Raw genomic sequence first — 19,279 nt, 5'->3', positions numbered from 1 at the left:
TACCACGTGACAAAACAGTTATCTCAATATGCTGGTCTTGAAACTTTTTTCTAGTCAAATGCCAGAACTAGATCTACTAAGAGTTTTTGAGGCAATTATTATGTGTCTGACAACTGTGCTAAAACCGTGATAAATGTATTACTTCATTGACTCACACTGCACCCCCGTGGGGTAAGTATTACTATCACCTTCTTTTTTCAAATGAAGAAACAGAGATAGGGAGGCTGATGACGTGCTCCATTTCGCATAGCTAGTAAGTAAGCAGAGGAGGCAGGTTTGGAACCCAGCTATTGTTTATACTATTACTGTGTAGGATTAGAAATGTATGTACAATGAATATTCTCCTTTGTGGAAATTATTTTAGAAGAATTCCTGGAAGTTTGGTTTTGAATTCAGGGAAAAAAAAAAAAAGCACTTAAATATCTCAGAAGATTTGAAGCTGTTAGATTATACTTGTTACACACTCACTGTCCATGTTTTTTGTCCATTCAGTATATTAGCTAAAAGTTATGTAACTAGTAAAAGGGTACTTTTTCCTGTTTACAGCATAACAAAAAGTGATCTGTTTTATTTATATTTCAAGTGAGTTCTTTTAAATTTTTGTTTCTGTTTTGTTTTTTCTTGCTTAGGGTTGATGGTGCATGTTGATAAAAGAATTACTCTGGCTGCTTTCAAACAACACTTAGAGCCCTTTGTTGGAGTTTTGTCCTCTCACTTCAAGGTCTTTCGAGTCTATGCCAGCAATCAAGAGTTCGAGAGCGTCCGACTGAATGAAACACTGTCATCATTTTCAGATGACAATAAGGTTGATTAAAATAATCTTTGAATAATTAGTCTTTTAAATGATAGATTTGAGAGCATCTTGCCCCAGTCCCAAGGTGAAATGGATACCCTGAAAGGATAATTTTTCATTGATACTTAGTGATTGTTTGTTTTGCTTAATTCATCTAAGAAACATTTGTTAAATGTTAATTGTATGTCAGTTACTATTCTAGGTGTTGGGGATTCAGAGATAAAAGATATACCTGTTCTCAAAGAGCTAGAGAGTTTTGGAAAACAAAACTAAACAATGGGGTGAAAATGGGTAGTTTATTCTGCTAAGACTATATCTAAAAAAAAAAATGTTTTCAATTTATAGATTACAATTAGACTGGGGAGAGCACTTAAAAAAGGAGAATACAGAGTTAAAGTGTACCAGCTTTTAGTCAATGAACAAGAGGTAAGTAACACAACGTGAGATTACATTTTGTGGTTATTCAAAACATACAGTGAAGAGATTTTATTAGTAGTAATTTCTTTTATTTCTCCAAAACAGGGTTCGGCATACTTTTTCTAGGAAGTACATTAGCTTTGCAGACCATATGGTCTTTGTCACAGTGACTCAGCTGTGCCATTGTAGCACAGAAGCATCCATAGACAGTCTGTAAATGAACAGGGGTGGCCATGTTCCAGTCAAATTTTATTTACAAAAACAGGCAATGGACTGAATTTGCCCAGCTCTAAAGTGTTGCTACAAATGCTGGAGTTAAGGGTTCATGCTTTCAAGAGAAACTGTGTTTATGCTTGTCATCTCAGAATGGTCACCTAATGTACAGGTGGATAGCAGTTGCCCTGTAGCGTGTATTGGTACATTTTGTGTTCAGAGTCATTTGAGTATTTAATAAGCATTTAAATAGAATTTGCTGTGTACCAGGGCTGCTGAAAGTGCTTACAAATACCCATGTAATTTGTAAGTACTCATTTAATCTTCATTAATTCACTGTGATATAAATACTATTCATTATTCCATTCTGTAGATGAAGTAACTGAGGCACAAAGAGGTTAAGTAACTTGTCAAAGGTCACACAACTCGTAAATGGTGGATTCAGGAACTGAACAGGTTATGTGGCCTGCCATCTCTATTCTTCACCACTATGCTGCCTCTGTCATTTGATCTTTTGTTAGTTCCAGTTCTTAATTTCCTCGTTTTTAGGGGGTAGTCAGTTAAATATTGTAGTTCCCATCATATACAAGGCTTGTGGCAATTATCCGGAAAAATAAGGCCAAGATCCTAACTTCAGGATATTTGTAGCATCTTACTGAGGACCTAGACAAATGTGAAAAGCCAAATAGCAACAAGGAGATACATTTTTCACAAAAAGTCTTTATTTGTTGAACAGATTTGGGGCGGGGGGTCAGCCATCATATCTGTTAAATGTAACCCATTAGTCATTTTGACTTGCATGTTTCCTCTAAGTTTAGGGTTTCTGTATACTGTGTCGCTTTTGAGTCAATTAATGAATGTATCTGAAGAATTAATATGCTTTTCCCTTAGTTTAATCCATAAAAGTAGTTCTTTTCATTTACAAAATTGCAATCATTTTATTAAAGGAAAAGAAATATGAATGTATTATTTTTTTTAATCTTTGCAATGACCTAGTAAAGATACTGTCCCTAGTTTACAGATGAGAAAACTGAGTCACCAAGACAGTAAGTAAGCTTGCCCAAAATAGCACAGCTAGTAAGTAGTGGATTCAGGATTTGAGCTCAGGGAAACAGACTCCTAAACTCAGGCCCTTCGTTGTCACACTATAAAGTCCAAATAAAATCTCTTGTTCCTTATTTTAAGGTATAATTCAAGCACTAATTGTTTATGTTTATATTCCTAGCCATGCAAGTTTCTGCTAGATGCTGTGTTTGCTAAAGGAATGACCGTACGGCAATCAAAAGAGGAATTAATTCCTCAACTCAGGGAGCAGTGTGGTTTAGAGCTCAGTATTGACAGGTAAGGTAAAATTAGAGTGTCATCAATGATTTGAAGAGAGAATATGTGTTTAATGAGTATGGACTGGTATAATTTTCTAAAACTAGAAGAATTCAAAAGTCCTATACATTCAGAATTTTAGTACTACAGATTAATTTGATAGGACTAAGCAAAAGAGACTTCTTGAAATTCTTCTGGAGGATACTAAATTTGAATTATTAGAAGCATTTGGTACATTTTCCCCAAAATTTTAAAGAATAATCATTTGACTTTTGTATTTGAACATAGTACATTTTTACTGGCATCGTATCAGTGCCAATTTTTTAACTTAGGAATTTCAAATTATAACAATTTAAAATATCTTATATTTGTAGGTTTCGTCTAAGGAAAAAAACATGGAAGAATCCTGGCACTGTCTTTTTGGATTACCATATTTATGAAGAAGATATTAATATTTCTAGCAACTGGGAGGTTTTCCTTGAAGTTCTTGATGGTATTATTAATATTTTTATGGGGAAATACCAGTTTAAGATCTTCTTGTACATTGTAGAACTAGTAGAAGCCTATGCTTTTTTTTTTTTTTTAAATCAAATAACGAGTTACCAGGAATCTAATATGTAATATAATTGTATTTCATTAAGCATAAAGAAATCGATGGGTATGATTCCTACCCCCACCCCTTCCTGGAGATATTCTTCCCTTGTGTCTTCACAGCTTATGTTATTTTTGAGAATGCATCCAGTTCCTTCAGTTTTCTCCAGGTTCTTTTCTCCTTTTAAATATTTCTTATTTCTAATTTTGAGAACAGTAATTCCCTTTTAGAGAGAAATTGCAACTTCAGAGTTGAATTTTTAGTACCTTTTACAGAAAATTCTGCTGTTTTCTTAGCTATGTTTATTTAGTTTTTTTTTTTTTAATGGCTTATCTTTTTTTCCTGAGGCTGTGGCATTGATAATTTGCCAGAGATATTGAGAACAAGGACCTAAAAAAGCTCTTGTATTTGTCGCGCTTCCCAGTTTTATTTATCCATAGTAGTGAATTTAAAGTATTTGCATTTTTTGGAGAAGATTTTGGGGGAAGTGTTGGGTTTTGGTAGACCACATCAAGGTAAATAAATAGTTCTGTGGTTTTTTGTACCTTTGCTGTTGCTTAGGAAGATGTTAATTTTTTTTCTATAGAAATTAAAGTATTGTAAGTGCTGCGTGTTTTTATATAAGACTACGATAGCTTCGGAGAGTTTGAAAATACTGACACCTCACCAAGACTATTTCAGGTGTAATTCAGTTTAAATTTAAATGACTCAAATTCTGAGTAATTGACAAGTTAGCTGGAAAGGCAAGGAGCAGTCAGGACACTGTCTAACAACATATAGGCAAGTGCTCCACATTCTCATCCCTCCTCCGAGTGTCTGGTACCCTTAGACAGTATCTCTGTGTCTGGGCAATCAGGAATTGCTCATGAAGGCCATAGAAGTCACTCTTGTAAGGAAGGAGTGAGTATGTATTAGCAGAGATTAGCCAGGAAATGTTACTGGATGGTGGATGCCAGCATCAGTCTCATTTTAGTACATGTTTTAGCAGCAGTGAGAAATGTCATGTGATTAAATACAAGAAACATTTATTGACCTGTAATTTGCCAGACATTTGCTACAAAAATGATTAAGAGCCAGTGATGGCCCCTCAGATATACACAGCCTAGTGGAGAAACAGAACTGTCAACTTGTAATTCTAAAGTGATAGGTAACTGAGGGACCAAATCAGTACAAGTTGCTCTGGGTACATCCGAGAGAAAGGTGGCATTTGAGCCAGATTCAGTACGTTTGGGAGTAAATGAAAAGAGAAGGATTAATGCACACATGGGGTCAGGGCTGAGTTGAAATCAACTCAAGAACAACTGTTTTAATGATAGCTGCAGTGAATAAAAGGAAGATAAAGTAAAGATGATTTGATTATGTTTTTAGATTGTGGAGTAGTAGCCAGCAGAGAAGCAAAGATTAGAGATGCAAAGACGAGAGTAATTGGTAGAGCAATGTCCAGTAGGAATTGGGAGGGAGTGGAATCAGGAGTACTGGTTGAAGGATACCTGCTGGAACTATCTGATGAAACTAGATGGAAAAGAGTAAATGTTTCATTCTTAAAAACTTCTCGGGATAATTCTCCTTTTTGCCCACTTTTTAAGAATAACACTTCAGGTAAATCTTTTTGTTGAGCCAGATTCTATAGGACAAGTCAAATTAAAAAATCATTGGAGAAAATAGGATGAATGCCTAATCTTGCATATTCTTAGGGGTAGAGAAGATGAAGTCCATGTCACAGCTTGCAGTTTTGTCAAGGCGATGGAGACCTTCAGAGATGAGGTTGGATCCCTTCCAGGAAGTTGTGTTAGAAAGCAGTAGTGTTGATGAGTTGCGAGAAAAGGTAAGTTAATTTTAAGCAAAATGAGCCGAAATATATTTTTCCCTATGTTTCATAAGAGACAGTATAGGAATTGAGAGCCAGACACTGATGCAGCAACCTTTCTCTGTCTCTGCCACACTTTGTGCTACATTCTAGCTGTTTCTTAGGGCTCCTGCTGCTTTGAAAATTTACTTCATTCCAAGTGGATCAACTTTGGATCTGTAACTTGGACCGGCTTTGTCCTGAGAAGTTAGGAATAGTAGTTACTAGAGTAAATTGTTCTATGTCTTAAAAAAAAAAAAAAGGAAATAGAATTGAATAGAGAATCTAGATGAAGATCTGTATATATGGGATTTTGCATTTAAAAGATAGGAGTTACAAAGATCTCTGGGGAAAGGGCATATTATTTCAAGCTATAAAGGCACTAGACGAAAGTATCAAAAATATTTTCATAATTCTGGAAAGGGTAAAATGTTTGTAAGTATAATACCAGAAGCCAAAAGTAAAAAAATAGGCCACATAAAAGTTAAATCTTCTGCACAGCCAAAAAAAAGTATTTAAAAAAACAACCCATAAACAAAGCTAAAAGGCAAGAAACTGGGGGAAACAATATTGGGAACATATATGAAACATTCATAATTTATAAGGAGCCACTACATTAATAAGAAAAAGGATATCTAATTTAAAAATGGACAAAGAACATAAAAAGGCAATTCATAGAAGAAATACAAATTAAAACTATAATATTTTTCACTTCGTAAATTGGCAAAGATGTAGAAAATTAAAAAAAAAACTACAGTTGTCAAGGTGTGGGGGAAGTAGGCAATATCATATACCTTTGCTAAGTGTATAAATTGATGATACTTTTTTCAGGGTTGAATTTGGCATTCTTTATCAACATTTCAGATGTTCAGTTCCACATCTAGGAATTCAGCCTGTAGAAATATTTGCAGAAATATGCAAGGGTATTTGTGGAGGTATATAGTATAACATTGTTTATAACCGGGAAAAAAACCTAAGTAAAAGTACCCGTCAATAGGAAATAAGATGGTATGTTGTACAGATATTAAAAAGAGAATGAGGTTACTTTTTATCCTATTTTTACATATTTAAAAAAACAAACCAAACCTGTTGCCGATGAGTCAATTCCCACTCACAGTGACCCTATAGGACAGAGTAGAGCTGCCCTACAGAGTTTCCAAGGAGCACCTGGTAGAATCGAACTAACTGCCGACCTTTTGTTTAGCAGCCATAGCTCTTAACCATTACACCACCAGGGTTTCCATTTCTGCACATGGGCTATATAAAATTATTATGTAATTTTATAAATGTACTTTTATATATTTGGAAATATAAATGAAATGTGTATATGTAGTTTGTATATACATAGAAAAGATCTAAAAGGAATATAATAAATTGCTGTTTCTGGGACATGGTTATTTGTAGAGTGGGAATAGGTAAGAGAATTCTACTTTCTGCTTTTTTCTTCTGATTTTTTCTTCTGATTTTTAATATCCTATATTAATTTGGGGGGAAATCAAGCTTTTTCTGTATGGAAAAAAAGGAAAATAAATTTTCTAAGCAAATTCTTTTTTAAATGAATTAATATAAAATGTTTTCCTTTACAGCTTAGTGAAATCAGTGGGATTCCATTGGAAGATATTGAATTTGCCAAGGTAAAACCCTGAGAACGTTTGCATCTGTGTATTAGTGCATGATAAACATGTCTAATGGCATGGTTTTTAACTACTCACAATTTAATTAATACTTTTCTTCTTAGGGTAGAGGAACTTTTCCCTGTGATATTTCTGTTCTTGATATTCATCAGGATTTGGACTGGAATCCTAAAGTTTCTACCCTGAATGTCTGGCCTCTTTATATCTGTGATGATGGTGCAGTCATATTTTATAGGTAACATTCACAATATTTTTGTTGCTTCTAGTGATATAACCAAAGGGTTGGTAGTTCGAATCCACCAGGCACTCCTTGGAAACCCTGTGGGGCAGTTCCACTCTGTCCTACACGGTCGCTATGAGTCGGAATCGACTCGACGGCACTGGGGCACTGGGTAGTGATATAACATTTTTGGTGTGCATAAATACCTTGTTTTCTATAAATATCTTCATTATTGTTAACATGATATAGAGACCAACACTGACCAGTAGAAATATAATGCGAGCCACACACGTACTTTGAAATTTTCTTGTAGCCACATTTTAAAAAAAGTGAAAAAAACCAGATGAAAGTAATATTAATAATGTTTGATTTAACCCAGTATATCCAAAATGTTATCATTATAACATATGATCAATATAAAAAAAAAATCCTTAGTGAGATATTTTACGTTCTTTTATGTATACGAAGTCTTAGAAATATGGTGTGTCTTTTACATTTAAGAAGTCCTCTTGGCGCAGTGGTTAAGCACTTGGCTGCTAACCAAGAGATCAGTGGTTCAAACTCAGCAGCAGCTTTGTGGGAGAAAGATGTGGCAGTCTGCTTGCATAAAGATTACAGCTTTGGAAACCCTATGGGGCAGTTCTACTCTGTCCTGTAGGGTCACTATGAGTTGGAATTGACCCAGTGGCAGTGGGTTTGGTTTTTTTTGTTTTACATTTACAGCACACCTCAGTTTGGAGCAGACATATTTCACGTGCTCAGTAAGCACAAGTGGCTAATGACTACCATATTGGACAACACAGATATAGAGGAAAAAGAATACACATTGGAACCTGTCAGACCTGAGTTCAAACGTAGCTTTGTTATTTAACTAACTCCTCCTCTGTAAAATGGAGGGAATGATGTTTACCTTGCAGGATTTTAAGAGAATTAGAGCTAACAGTTATTTGAAATAACTGGCACTGTTCCTGTCATACAATAGATGTTCAATAAATAGTTATTTTTACCACTAATAATAACATGGAAATTATTCTGTGGTATTTTTAGAATTGTTACATTACTATAATTAACACATTAGAAGTCTAAAACATCCTAGCATATGAGATTATTTAACTTCAGTAATGATAATCAGATTTCATCATCTTGCTGAGGAACTTTATGGCACTGAAGCACAAATTAATAGAGGCAGATGGCTATACTGGTCTAATATGTGATCAATATTTTAATGTAGGGATAAAACAGAAGAATTAATGGAGTTGACAGATGAGCAAAGAAATGAACTGATGAAAAAAGAAAGCAGTCGACTCCAGAAGACTGGACATCGTGTTACGTACTCACCTCGTAAAGAGAAAGCACTAAAAATATATCTGGATGGAGCACCAAATAAAGATCTGACTCAAGACTGACTCTGCTAGTGTAGCATTTTCCTGGGGGATTTTTGGTTTTAATTAGATGGTTCACTATTGCTGTGTAGTGCCATTATGGCCGGACACGGTTAGGGGTAACCCAGTGACACCAGCCCTGATTGGACTGCCCTTCACCAATCAGAAGCTCAGTGCCCAGTGGGCCACTGTTTTGACTTGGAATCATGTTGTGCACTATAGTCAAATGTACTGTAAAGCGAAAAGGGATGTGCAAAAAAAAAAAATTAAAAAACAAAAAACTAAACCTGCAACTAGCAAAACGGGGAATGGGAATGAGTAAACTTCTTTTATTGTGGACAAATGTGCACCTAGCAGCTAGTAAAACTAGCCTCAAACAGGATGCTCATAGCTTAATAATAAAAGCTGTGCAAAGGCCATGAATGAATGAATTTTCTGTTTATTTCACTGATACACACATTACCTCATTGACAATTCGTAAGTAAATGCAACGTGTGTTGACTCTTGGAAAGCAGCAAAATTAGGAGCTGAAGAAAGAAATTCTCAGAACCAGCCGTAACCCAGTAAAGAATTGTGAAGTTGTGTTTTTTATTTTGTTTCACTTTTTGCAAAGTATTAAGAGCATTATTCTGGAACATGAAAACGTTTCCCTCAGACCACTCCCAGCCGGTGGCAGCTCAGTTTGCTGCAGTATTGTAATTATAATTGATTGTACTTAAGTTATGGATGTAGAGAATACGTTTCACTCATTCATTCAGCATGTAAATAAAATTGATCCTATTGAGTTATCCTAATTGCAGCTCAACTATTTTCCCATGGTTATTCTTTTCACATATCCTTCATTATGTACATTTGGGTACATTGAAAAGTATAACAATCTGTGTAAATGTAATCCTCAGGTTTCTCAGTGCTGGGTCCTGTAGGATTGTATTTGCCCTTGTTAATGAGGTTTTTCTGTTCAGTGGCTTCATTTTTTTCTTTTTTTTTTTCCTTTTTGTACATTTATTTTTGAAGATTTACTTCAAGTTTGAATCTTCTAGTGCTCTTGTAAGTCCACTTTAATTTTTGGAGTTGATTGTAGTTACATGTAGTTTAACTTTGGGGAAACATCTTAACATCGTACTGAATAAACTTGCTAGTAAGATCAGGCCATGGTACAGACTATTGCAGTCGACATGATTTCATCACAAAGTCTGTTAGAATCAGCAAGTTTCTGCTTTGCTAAATATAACTACTCAATGAACACATTCTACGTAAATTTTGGAAATGCCATCTAATTTATAAAAATCAATAAAAAGGTTTTGGTAAAACTTTTTTTCATGCCAGATGCTGTTTACAACAATGAACATGCCAATAAAACATTTGTTCATTCTGTTGTGTTATTTTAGTCATTAAACATTGGTGGATGGAGAATCTGGGTTAAAAATAGATTCTTTTTCTTTAAATCTAACGTTTTGTAACGTGTATTGAATAATTATTTCTATATAAGGTATATTTATAGTAAAGTTCCCAAAGAGAAATGAAAAGATATTGATATTTAACTTTTGGGGATGCTGTCAATATTTCAAAATCAGACTTTTACCCTTTTTTCCTTTTAAGGAAGATATATTAGAAAATAGTATTAGCAGATGTTGGCTCTGCGGTTTGCACTTAATGATTGAGAATCCCATAATGTCTTAAAGCCTCGTGGCATCCACAGGGGGGAAAATCTTTTCTAAGGTATTTTTCTGGCTAATTTTTATTCCATGTAAAATATGTAGCAGTCTGCTAAATTTGAATGAGGTACTGTTTGGAGTTTGCATTGGTGGGATTGGCGGTGGCCTCAGGAGGAAAACTTGAAGCATTTGTGATGAATTGTCTTTCACATCACTTGGATTTTCTAATGTAACATGACAGCTATGTTAGATTCTGATACAGGCCTACATACTTGGGGTAGAGAGATTAATAAATAGGGTTTTGGCTTTCAAGGACTGACTCCCTAACTAGCAAAGGAGGCAGATTTGTAAAGAAAATGGCCTTTCAGGTGTTTGGTTTGGTTTGATTTAGAGTACCTGTTAAGAGTAAATGGTGAAATTCCTCTCACACCTGCTCCTCATTCTGTGCCTTCTGCCCTCTGTTTTATTTTTGTTTGCTTGTTTTGTTGCTGCTTCTAATTGCAGGCATATTACAGATGCCAGGAGTTGAGAAAATATATTTCATAAAGAGAAGAAAAAATTAGAAGCCTCTTGCTTTTCAGTGCCTGATAGAGTGAAAACACAAGGTTGCACTTTATATTTCAGTAAAGGGGGCGGTGCATTTTTCAAAGTGCATTTGTGGAGATGAGAAGAGTAATTTGCACGAGGGAGGTTATGGGTGTCAGCTGCCTTCAACTTCAGAGAATCCAGTGAGCATCTAACCTAGAGGGCAAGCACTAACAGTGCGGTTGGGTCCCCTGGAGCACAGGGCAGTGGAGCCTGGTCTTCGTTCATCTCTTGAGACTAAGGTGGGCCACATGGCACGAAATTGTGACCCTGCTCCCCACGGATCATGCAAGGGTTTTGAGAAGCTTTTACTGTGGGGCAGATAGATTTGTGCCAATCACACACACCCTGTGAGAACCAAGTACCTACATTTCTGAAGCAGGTGCTTGAGGTGAGGGGTACACTCTGGCCAAAGAAGCAAAAGCTGTGGTTTCTGGGCCAGGCCTTGTGTAGCTGGTCTGTGTAGGAATTTGTTTAGTTGACGGTACTCTTCTCAAACTAAGGAAGTATATGTAAGGGCTGTAGTCAGGATGAGAAAAAATTGTGAGAAGGAGCCCTACACTGGTCTGTTTGCTGATCTCTTTTGTAATGTAATTGGAAAGAAAGTACTTTTAAGACTCTGAGAAAGTAGGGGCGAACCTATACCCCAGCTAGAAAATAGTCAAATGAAATCACTATTGGTTTTCAGCCGTACTGCTACAAATGGTATTGTGATACATCGTAGGGCCGAGAGAGGAGGAGAGGGCTACAGACGTACAATGTGGTCGAAGCAAAATGAGCGCACAGCCTCATAGTATTGCAGTGTTGTTACTAAACCTGGAAGTGACCTGTGAATGTATGGAATACAATAAAGTCTTTTATTCTGGTTCATTGACTAGTATTTAAATGTCTTTCCTTTTCAATTGGACACTAGTTCTACCACTGAATTTTGTCACTTTGTTCAGTGTCAAGGCCCTAACCAACTCTTTTACACTTGTGACTTGCAAATTATAGTCCAAAGTACATGGAATAGAAGATTATCTGAATTAGCAAGTTTTTGCTAAATAAAACTATTCCATTTAAACAATCCTGTGTAATTTTTGAAAAACCAATTATTTTGGTCACTAGCAGGCTTGAGACAAAAGCTTTATAAGAAGGCCATAAATTCTGAAATCAAATGCAAAATTGTATGTATGCATAATTTTCTGGGGAGTTAGTAAAAGGTCTTTTTAATCAGATTTTCAAAGGAGTTTATGGCCCATATAAAGCTCATAGACACCTAGGCCTAGTGTACAAGAAAGCAGATGTTCCCTCAGTATAGCTCATGTAGGGAGGACGGGGGCTACACTCATTTGGTTAGACACAGTGCTAATTTTCTGAACTTGGCTTTCAGGAATAAGACGTGACAAAATCAGAAATGCATTAAACCACTTGTGACCATTTAGGAAAGAATGCCAGAATCACTAGGGGTCAAGGTAGGATGGCTGGAAGAGCGCTGGGGAGGAATGATCCTACCCTTCCCAGTGACAGCACTGCCTCTTTCCACCAGCACCACCTCCGCCCACCCTCCCTTACCAGCTGATCTATACTAAAGAAGTTGACCGTCTGATGGCTTAGAGCCTAAGAATTCACTAGGCCATGAATTATTTATTAGTGGACCCTACAAGCTTGCCCTAAAGATAGGGCCCAAGCTCCCCCTTTCTTCTTTTGCTGCCAAGCTCCCCCCCACCCCAGAAGGTACACTTACTTTGAGTCTATTAAAATAATGCTTAAATAACCCACTTAAAATATCAACGAGACACAAATATGCAGTGGGTCTGTCTTTCCAACAACTGTGCCAACTCTGTTGTTGAATGCAATTTCCCAGTGGGAGATATGCTCTTATCAAGCTCTCAGTGCCGTCCTGTAACTTTTACGTCACTGCATTATTAAAAATGCCTGATCTTGTTCGAGTTCCAGTAGTTTGCTTCAAAGCTCCCCTCACTCCTCCAGAGTGCTGGTTAGATGTCTGCCTCAGGTGTGGTCAGTGGCTCACCCTGCCTCCTCTCCCTGCACCAGCTTTACTGATGGTGTAGTTAAGAAATAAGGACCAGGGGGGAAACATTCACTTCTACAAGCAGCCTCCTGTTGGTGGTGGTGAGGTGACTGTCTCCTTTTTCCTGCTCAATGTTGAAGACGCGTAGATTACTCACCAGTCCTGCCAGCCTAAGACTCAACCTCCAGACAGCATTAACCCAAACCCACTGCCGTTAAGTTGATTTTGACTCATAGTGACCCTGTAGGACAGAGTAGAACTGCCCCACAGGGTTTCCAATGAGCACTTCGTGTATTTGAACTGCTGACCTTTTGGTTAGCAGCTGAACTCTTAACCACTACACCAGCAGGGTTTCCCCAAACAGTACTGGTGGTCCCTTACAGCCTTTGCTCAATCTCCTGCTGGCGGAATCACACCACATTTCTCCTAAATGTGTACCACCTCTTTGTCCCATGCTTCAGTGGCCCCCAGCAAGTCTTCACTACATCTTTCTTCCATGTGGATAATGTCAGAATCCATCTTCAGGTTGAATTTTGCCTCTCAGGGACCACTGGGGGCTCAAAGGCGTAGTCCTTTCACCTCTGGCCACTCCAACAAACCGCCTCTGCCTGGTGCTCCAGTGCTAGGTTGGTGGCAAGCCAGTGGGGCCTGCAGCTTACACACAGCCAGCCCCCACAGCTCCCATGCATAATTTTTGGATGTTTCTCTTAACGTTCTCATAGATTTCAGTCAAGGGCATAAGTCTAATTTCTCCTCATGGAAGGGGAATGTTCACTTCCCAAGCACTGCAGCCTCCCAAAAAGTCATTTCATAACACCCCACCCCCCCAGTCTTCTTTATGTAAGGTGGTGGTAGTCATGTTTCTGCTGAAGTAGAAGGTACTAGCTTGACAGCTGCTGGCCCTTTGAACTTAGAAACCCAGTCTAGCTATCAAAAGTAATTTGAAAACAGTCCATATTCTTCAGTTGCATTTCTTGACTATTTGGAAGGGGGTCCACAGACCATAGAAACCCATAACCAAACCCATTACCATCGAGTCAGTTCTGACTCATAGTAACCCAATAGGACAGAGTAGAACTGCTCCATAGAGTTTCTAAGGAGCACCTGGTGAATTCAAACAGCTAGGCTTTTGATTAGCAGCTGTAGCTCTTAACCACTTCACCACCAGGGTTTCCTCCACAGACCATACGCAAGACTTTATACTCCTTTCCTCATCCCACCCACACTCTTTCCTCACACCACAGTAGCCCCCTTACTTCTTTCCAATTCTCATCTGTCTGTCCTGCATCCTTTTCTTCCAACTCAGTCAAATGCCTGAAGAAAGTCTAGTAAGGCAGGATCCTCGGGACGGGGAAGGGGGGTTACCTAAGGGGAGAAGAAACTGAGCAGGCAGAGGAGAGGCTGGGAAATTCAGCAGCAACCACTTCTGACCCGACATGCTCCTCTTCCTGTTCACTCTGAGGCTGTGTGGGCAGGCAGGCCAGCCATTCTCGGCCGTGCAGATGGTTGGGGAACAGACTCAGAGCCTGTACTACACACCCAAACATTTCATTTTCTAATCCTTCGTTTTCTAGTGCTTTACGTCGGGAGATGGGAAGTGGGGTAGACTGGGATAAATAAAGCTGTATGTATTTTGTTCCCCCTTTGGCTACTGTTCATCTTGGAAATAGCTTCTGTACCAGTTAGGAATGATTTTGGCTTCAAATACAGAAAGATTAACAGCAGCTTTGTAGTAATGGTGGTTTCCTTAAAAAAAGGAGCCCAGATAGGGTTGATAGCAGGATTGATTTCCTCCTCAAAGTCATCATTCTGTGGTAGGCAGAATAATGGTCCCCTGAAGATATCCATGTCCTAATTCCTAGAACCTGTGAATATTTTACCTTATGTGGCAAAAGGGATTTTGCAGATGTACTACGGACATTGACATGGAAGGATTATTCTGGATTACCCAGGTGGGCCCAGTCTAAATGGGTCTTTAAAATCTGAGAATCTTTCCCAGTCGCAGAGAGCCAGAGATAGGGCAGCATGAGAAGGATTCGACCTGTGGTTGCTGGCTGTGAAGGGGGCCACCAGTCAGTGAATGTGGATAACCTCTAGAAACTAAAAGAAGGAAATGAATTCTCCCCTAAAGCCTCAAGAAAGGAATGTAGCTCTGCTGACTCCTTGATTTTATCCCAGTGAGATCCAGGTTGGACTTCCAACCTATAGAATAGTAAGATAATAAATTTGTATTGTTTAAGCCACCAGGAAACCCTGGTGGCATAGTGGTTAAGTGCTATGGCTGCTAACCAAAGGGTCAACAGTTCAAATCTGCCAGGTGCTCCTTGGAAACTCTACGGGGCAGTTCTACCCTGTCCTAAAGGGTCACTATGAGTTGGAGTCGACTTGACAGCACTGGGTTTGGTTTTTTGTTAAGCCACAAAGTTTGTGGTAATTTGTTACAGCACCAATAGGAAACCAATATACCCTCATGCTGCCATCCTGATAGGCTTATTGCACGATTTCAAGGTAGTTGCCATATCCTAAAATTCCTGTACTCAAAGGCAGAAAACACAGGAAGGGGTGCAGGGTAGGGGTTTCCTTCCCGTATACCTCTTATCAGGCAGGGGAAAAATCCTACTGACTCCTTGGCAGTCTTCCCGTTATATCTCAGCCAGTACTGGGTCATGCAGCCACCCTTAGCTGGAAGGGAGGCTGGGGAAGCAAGGACCTGGCTTTTCCAGGCTCTGTGGTACTGGGAGAAGGGAAAGGAAAAGGGGATCAAGAACAGCTGTTGGGTAGCCAAACCTTGGCTGGCATCTCTGGATCTGGGAGAAGGGAAAACCGTCATATTCAGGTACCAAACTCCGCCTTGAATCCCAACTCAACACATTTCATTTAAAATTGTGAGCAGAGGAGCTAGGTGCACTAGCTGCTCTGTATCTGGATTTCAGCAAAGTGCTTTGCAAAGCTTCTCATGTTCTTACATGTTTGTAGCTATGGTTACAAAATTGAGGCAGGATAATATAACTGCACATAAGCTCGGTAAGGGAAGGACCTAGTTTTATCTTTCACCACTGTCTTCCTGGCACCTAACAGGGCCTGACACATAGTAAGGTCTCATAACATTTTTGTTGAATGAAGTAATTTTCAGCTTCTTCTCCAAACACTTCCCCAAACTTAACTAGTCTTCCAGCCACTACTAATTACTTGCAGTTTTCCCCATATGGCACTCTCTCCTGCCTCCCTACCTCTGCCCATTGCCCAGAATTTCCTCCCTATTCCTTCTGGCCCGGATAAACTCCTATCCTCCTTTAAGAACCACTTCACATGTTAGCTCTCTCAAGCCATGTGTTTCTTTGACACCCACACATTCCATTCTGATATTGGGTTGAGTGGCTTTTGATTTGGTATTGCCTGGCTTAGCTACATCTCCAGTGTTTGACCATGAATGCCTTCAGGGCAGGAACCCTGTCTGGGAAAACCTTGTACCACTAGAGCCTATCACAGTACCTGGTTCTGAGAAGGCTCACAGTAAAAACACATTGAGTGAATACATGAAGTATGGAGGTGGAGTGGTGTAGGTAATTTTTGACACTGGGTAAAGTTCCAAATTTGATCTTAAAATAAGCAGTATACCCAGTTAATTGGCCTAATTTCGTGTTTAATGCTTCTATCTTCTAGCTCATTCCATAGTGCCTGGGTCTTAAAAGCTTGCAAAGCTGTCATCCAAGATTTGACTGGAGCAACAGAGAAAGAAGGAGAGTCAGGAATAGGAGGAGGAAATGGAATGTGTGGCTAATTGCCTCCATGTGCAACTGCCTCCTTCGCGTGAGACCAGAACTAATCAGTGCCCGGCACCATTACTGAACATTTTGATCAAAGAGTTTATAGAAGAATTCTGATCAAGAGGGGGAAAATGCAGGACAGAGTTGCAAATTATCAAGGAATCCAGATTTTCTTGAGCCATGGAGGGTGAATGAACCTGAAAGTCTTGCCCTGAGATAATCTTTAAACTTTAAACCAAAAATGCACCCTGGAGTCCTCTTGAAACCAAACAATATTTTAGCTTAACTAGTAAAGAATGTTTTTGTTTTTTTTTTTTTTTTTTTGAATGTTTAGCTTAAGCATTGTGCTCTTTTAAGATCAATTCAGGATCAAATTGACAAGAGCACTGGAAAGATTAGCTAGAAAACTGAGGTGGCAGTGAGTTTGTTAATGGAGGAGGAACAATTGGAAAAGGAGGGTAAGAACGTTTGCACAACTTGAATATAATCGATGTCACTGATTGTACATGTACAAATTGGTGGATTGGTGTATGTTCTGCTGTGTATATTCTCAACAACAAAAAATTATTTTTTAAAAAGCAGTATACCCTGGGCATACTGTGCTAGATGCTGTTTTTGTTTGACTTCCAGCTCTAGTAATCTTTTTGAACCTCCATTCCTTCATGTTAAATGGAGAAAATACTTAGGGAATCCAATGAAGATTAAATGAGCTAATATACATAGAGTGCCTAATCTGGTGCCTGCCACCCAGGTGACCTTTAACATATAGTAGTTTTGTGATTTATAGTCCTTGAAGGTTTTTTGTGTTATAGCCCAGAGCTGCATTTGATTAAAGAAGGCTCCCCCAAAAGGGGTCATATATATTCCATTTACTCTCAAAAAATCAATGAAGCATTTGCACTTTTGCGGTTAATTCCCATCCAAAGAGGTTAATATTTTTAAAATATTTTTCATACTGAAAGAGGTGTGCTTCACTTGTCTCAGAAATTTACTTATTTGGAAGAGATTTTATTTTTTTGACAAGGCAGGTTATTCTATTTTTCCTGGTTGAAAAGGTTTTATGTTTATTAAAATCAAAAGGAAGAAAGAAGTCCAAGAACTACAGAAGAATTGTTGAATTCGTTTATGCTTGATTTCTAAATGCAACGTGTTTATACGTAAGTTAAAACTCAAAGAAAGCATGCTTATACAACCGTGTGCCACTTCAAAATTTAATGACTCTGGATGAATATATGATGGAAACAGTCCATGGCACCTGAAAATATCATTTGTGGAACAGCATACAGTATAGTGTTCTCGGCTTGGATATTACAACCATATTTCACAGAGCCTTGCTTGGTTTGATTTTCTCCATGTGGTTCCTAATCGTCTTCAGTTGCTGCTAAGTGATTTTGCAAATTTCATTCAAAATCCTGGTCCTAGAATTGCCCAGGTACTGTTCCTGGCAAGTTAATTTATGCAGTATGCTCCAATCATGTATTTTCAGAGTTACTAATGTAACTGCCACAGGGGACAATGTCAATACCATGTGTTCACTAGAATGATGGCCATCTCCACACTGGTGTGAACACTGCTATTTCTAACAGTAGAAGTTTAATCTTATAGGGATAGTTTGACCTTCATCCTAGATGTGCCTCAAAAAAAGAAAAATACCCTCCTCCTTCCTTTTGGGGGAAGTTTTGGTGGCACAGAGGCAGTGTGGAGTATGGGAGAGAGCACTGGATTTGGAATCTCACCCGAATGAAATACTGTCCTGGTCTTCAGTAGCTATGTAATGCCGGCTAGAAACAATGTGTCTGAGCCTCTGAGGTTCCTGACCAATGGGGAGAACAATGCCTCCCTCCCAGACTGTGATGAGAGTGTCAACTGTCCACTGATGTGAAAACACGGAGTGCCACGAGGTAGAAGCAGAGTGAAACAGCTGAGTGAATGAATGCACGGAACACAGAGTGAGCAGAACACTTCATCTGCAACAGCCAAGGGCACAGCTTGGCGATGCCCACAGAAAGAGCTACATGAAAACTTCATTTGTTGCATTTTTGCCAGGTTTATGTTTGCAAAGCAGGCACTCTTCTCCACGTGTACAAGAGTCAACATTTCCCCAAAACCCATTGTGGGGAGACTCCACATCCTTCATCATCCTCTTCCCTCAATTTTCAGAGTGATAGGGAAGAAAATGTGCCACTTGCCAACCACTGCAGGCAAAGTGGCCAATGATCTAGACCAAGTCTAGGAGCCCAGTTTGGCCCTCACCCTAGAACCCTCATCCTCTCACACCCCTGTCCTTCCCCAAGCATCAGAATGGTGATGGTGGTGTACAGTTGTGGGGGAGGGGGCTGGACAAAGGCACAGCACCTCATTTTGTCAAGGCAGATGTTTCAAGCCAGAAGGAAAATATACTGGGAAGAGGAAATGGGAAGAAGCCTGGTCAGTCCACACCTAGAGGACACACACCTGGGGAAATAAATTAGCTATTTCTATTGCACATCTACCCGCAGAACAGGTCTGGGTCTAAATCTCTCCTCCATCCAGCAGCTCAGAGGCTCCATCAGGCCCCTTGGGCGCCATTTCCTCAGAGAGGCTCCTCTCTAGACTCTCCAGCTCCTTGCGCACTTCCTCAAAGAAGCCGCCATCTTCGTACTCATCCAGGGCCTCACTGGGCAGCAGGCTCTCTCCATCTTCACCATGGCTCCCAACAAAGGCTGGCTTACACACGTACACTAGGCTGTGGCTGGGGAGAGAGAGAGCTGTGGGTCACTTGAGGGCCATGTCTTCCCATGGGGACAAAGCCGGGCTCTAAACTTGGAGGAGCCTGGGCATGAGGCATCAAAATGGTCACTG

General features: G+C 39.1%; 2 protein-coding genes across 4 annotated transcripts in view; one reads left to right on the top strand and one right to left on the bottom strand.

Annotated features, from left to right (window-relative positions):
* The window catches only part of USP47 (ubiquitin specific peptidase 47), a 148,872-nt gene extending 139,083 nt beyond the window's left edge, over positions 1-9,789 (top strand). For both annotated transcript variants that reach the window (XM_010592234.3, XM_064288426.1), the window contains 8 exons: positions 630-805; positions 1,139-1,219; positions 2,649-2,764; positions 3,118-3,236; positions 5,030-5,160; positions 6,768-6,815; positions 6,920-7,050; positions 8,267-9,789. In XM_010592234.3, the coding sequence (XP_010590536.2) occupies positions 630-805; positions 1,139-1,219; positions 2,649-2,764; positions 3,118-3,236; positions 5,030-5,160; positions 6,768-6,815; positions 6,920-7,050; positions 8,267-8,441 (977 nt within the window). In that variant the 3' untranslated portion in view covers positions 8,442-9,789. The remainder of the gene's footprint in view (positions 1-629; positions 806-1,138; positions 1,220-2,648; positions 2,765-3,117; positions 3,237-5,029; positions 5,161-6,767; positions 6,816-6,919; positions 7,051-8,266) is intronic.
* A 7,757-nt stretch (positions 9,790-17,546) lies between these two features.
* The window catches only part of DKK3 (dickkopf WNT signaling pathway inhibitor 3), a 54,573-nt gene continuing 52,840 nt past the window's right edge, over positions 17,547-19,279 (bottom strand). For both annotated transcript variants that reach the window (XM_064288428.1, XM_064288427.1), the window contains one exon: positions 17,547-19,169. In XM_064288428.1, coding sequence (XP_064144498.1) covers positions 18,950-19,169 — 220 coding nt within the window. In that variant the 3' untranslated portion in view covers positions 17,547-18,949. The remainder of the gene's footprint in view (positions 19,170-19,279) is intronic.

Source organism: Loxodonta africana, chromosome 7 (genome assembly GCF_030014295.1).
Source record: "Loxodonta africana isolate mLoxAfr1 chromosome 7, mLoxAfr1.hap2, whole genome shotgun sequence".
In the NCBI taxonomy this organism is placed as follows: Eukaryota; Metazoa; Chordata; class Mammalia; order Proboscidea; family Elephantidae; genus Loxodonta; species Loxodonta africana.
Note: the sequence above shows the minus strand (reverse complement) of the source record. Positions and strands in the feature narration are given on the sequence as shown.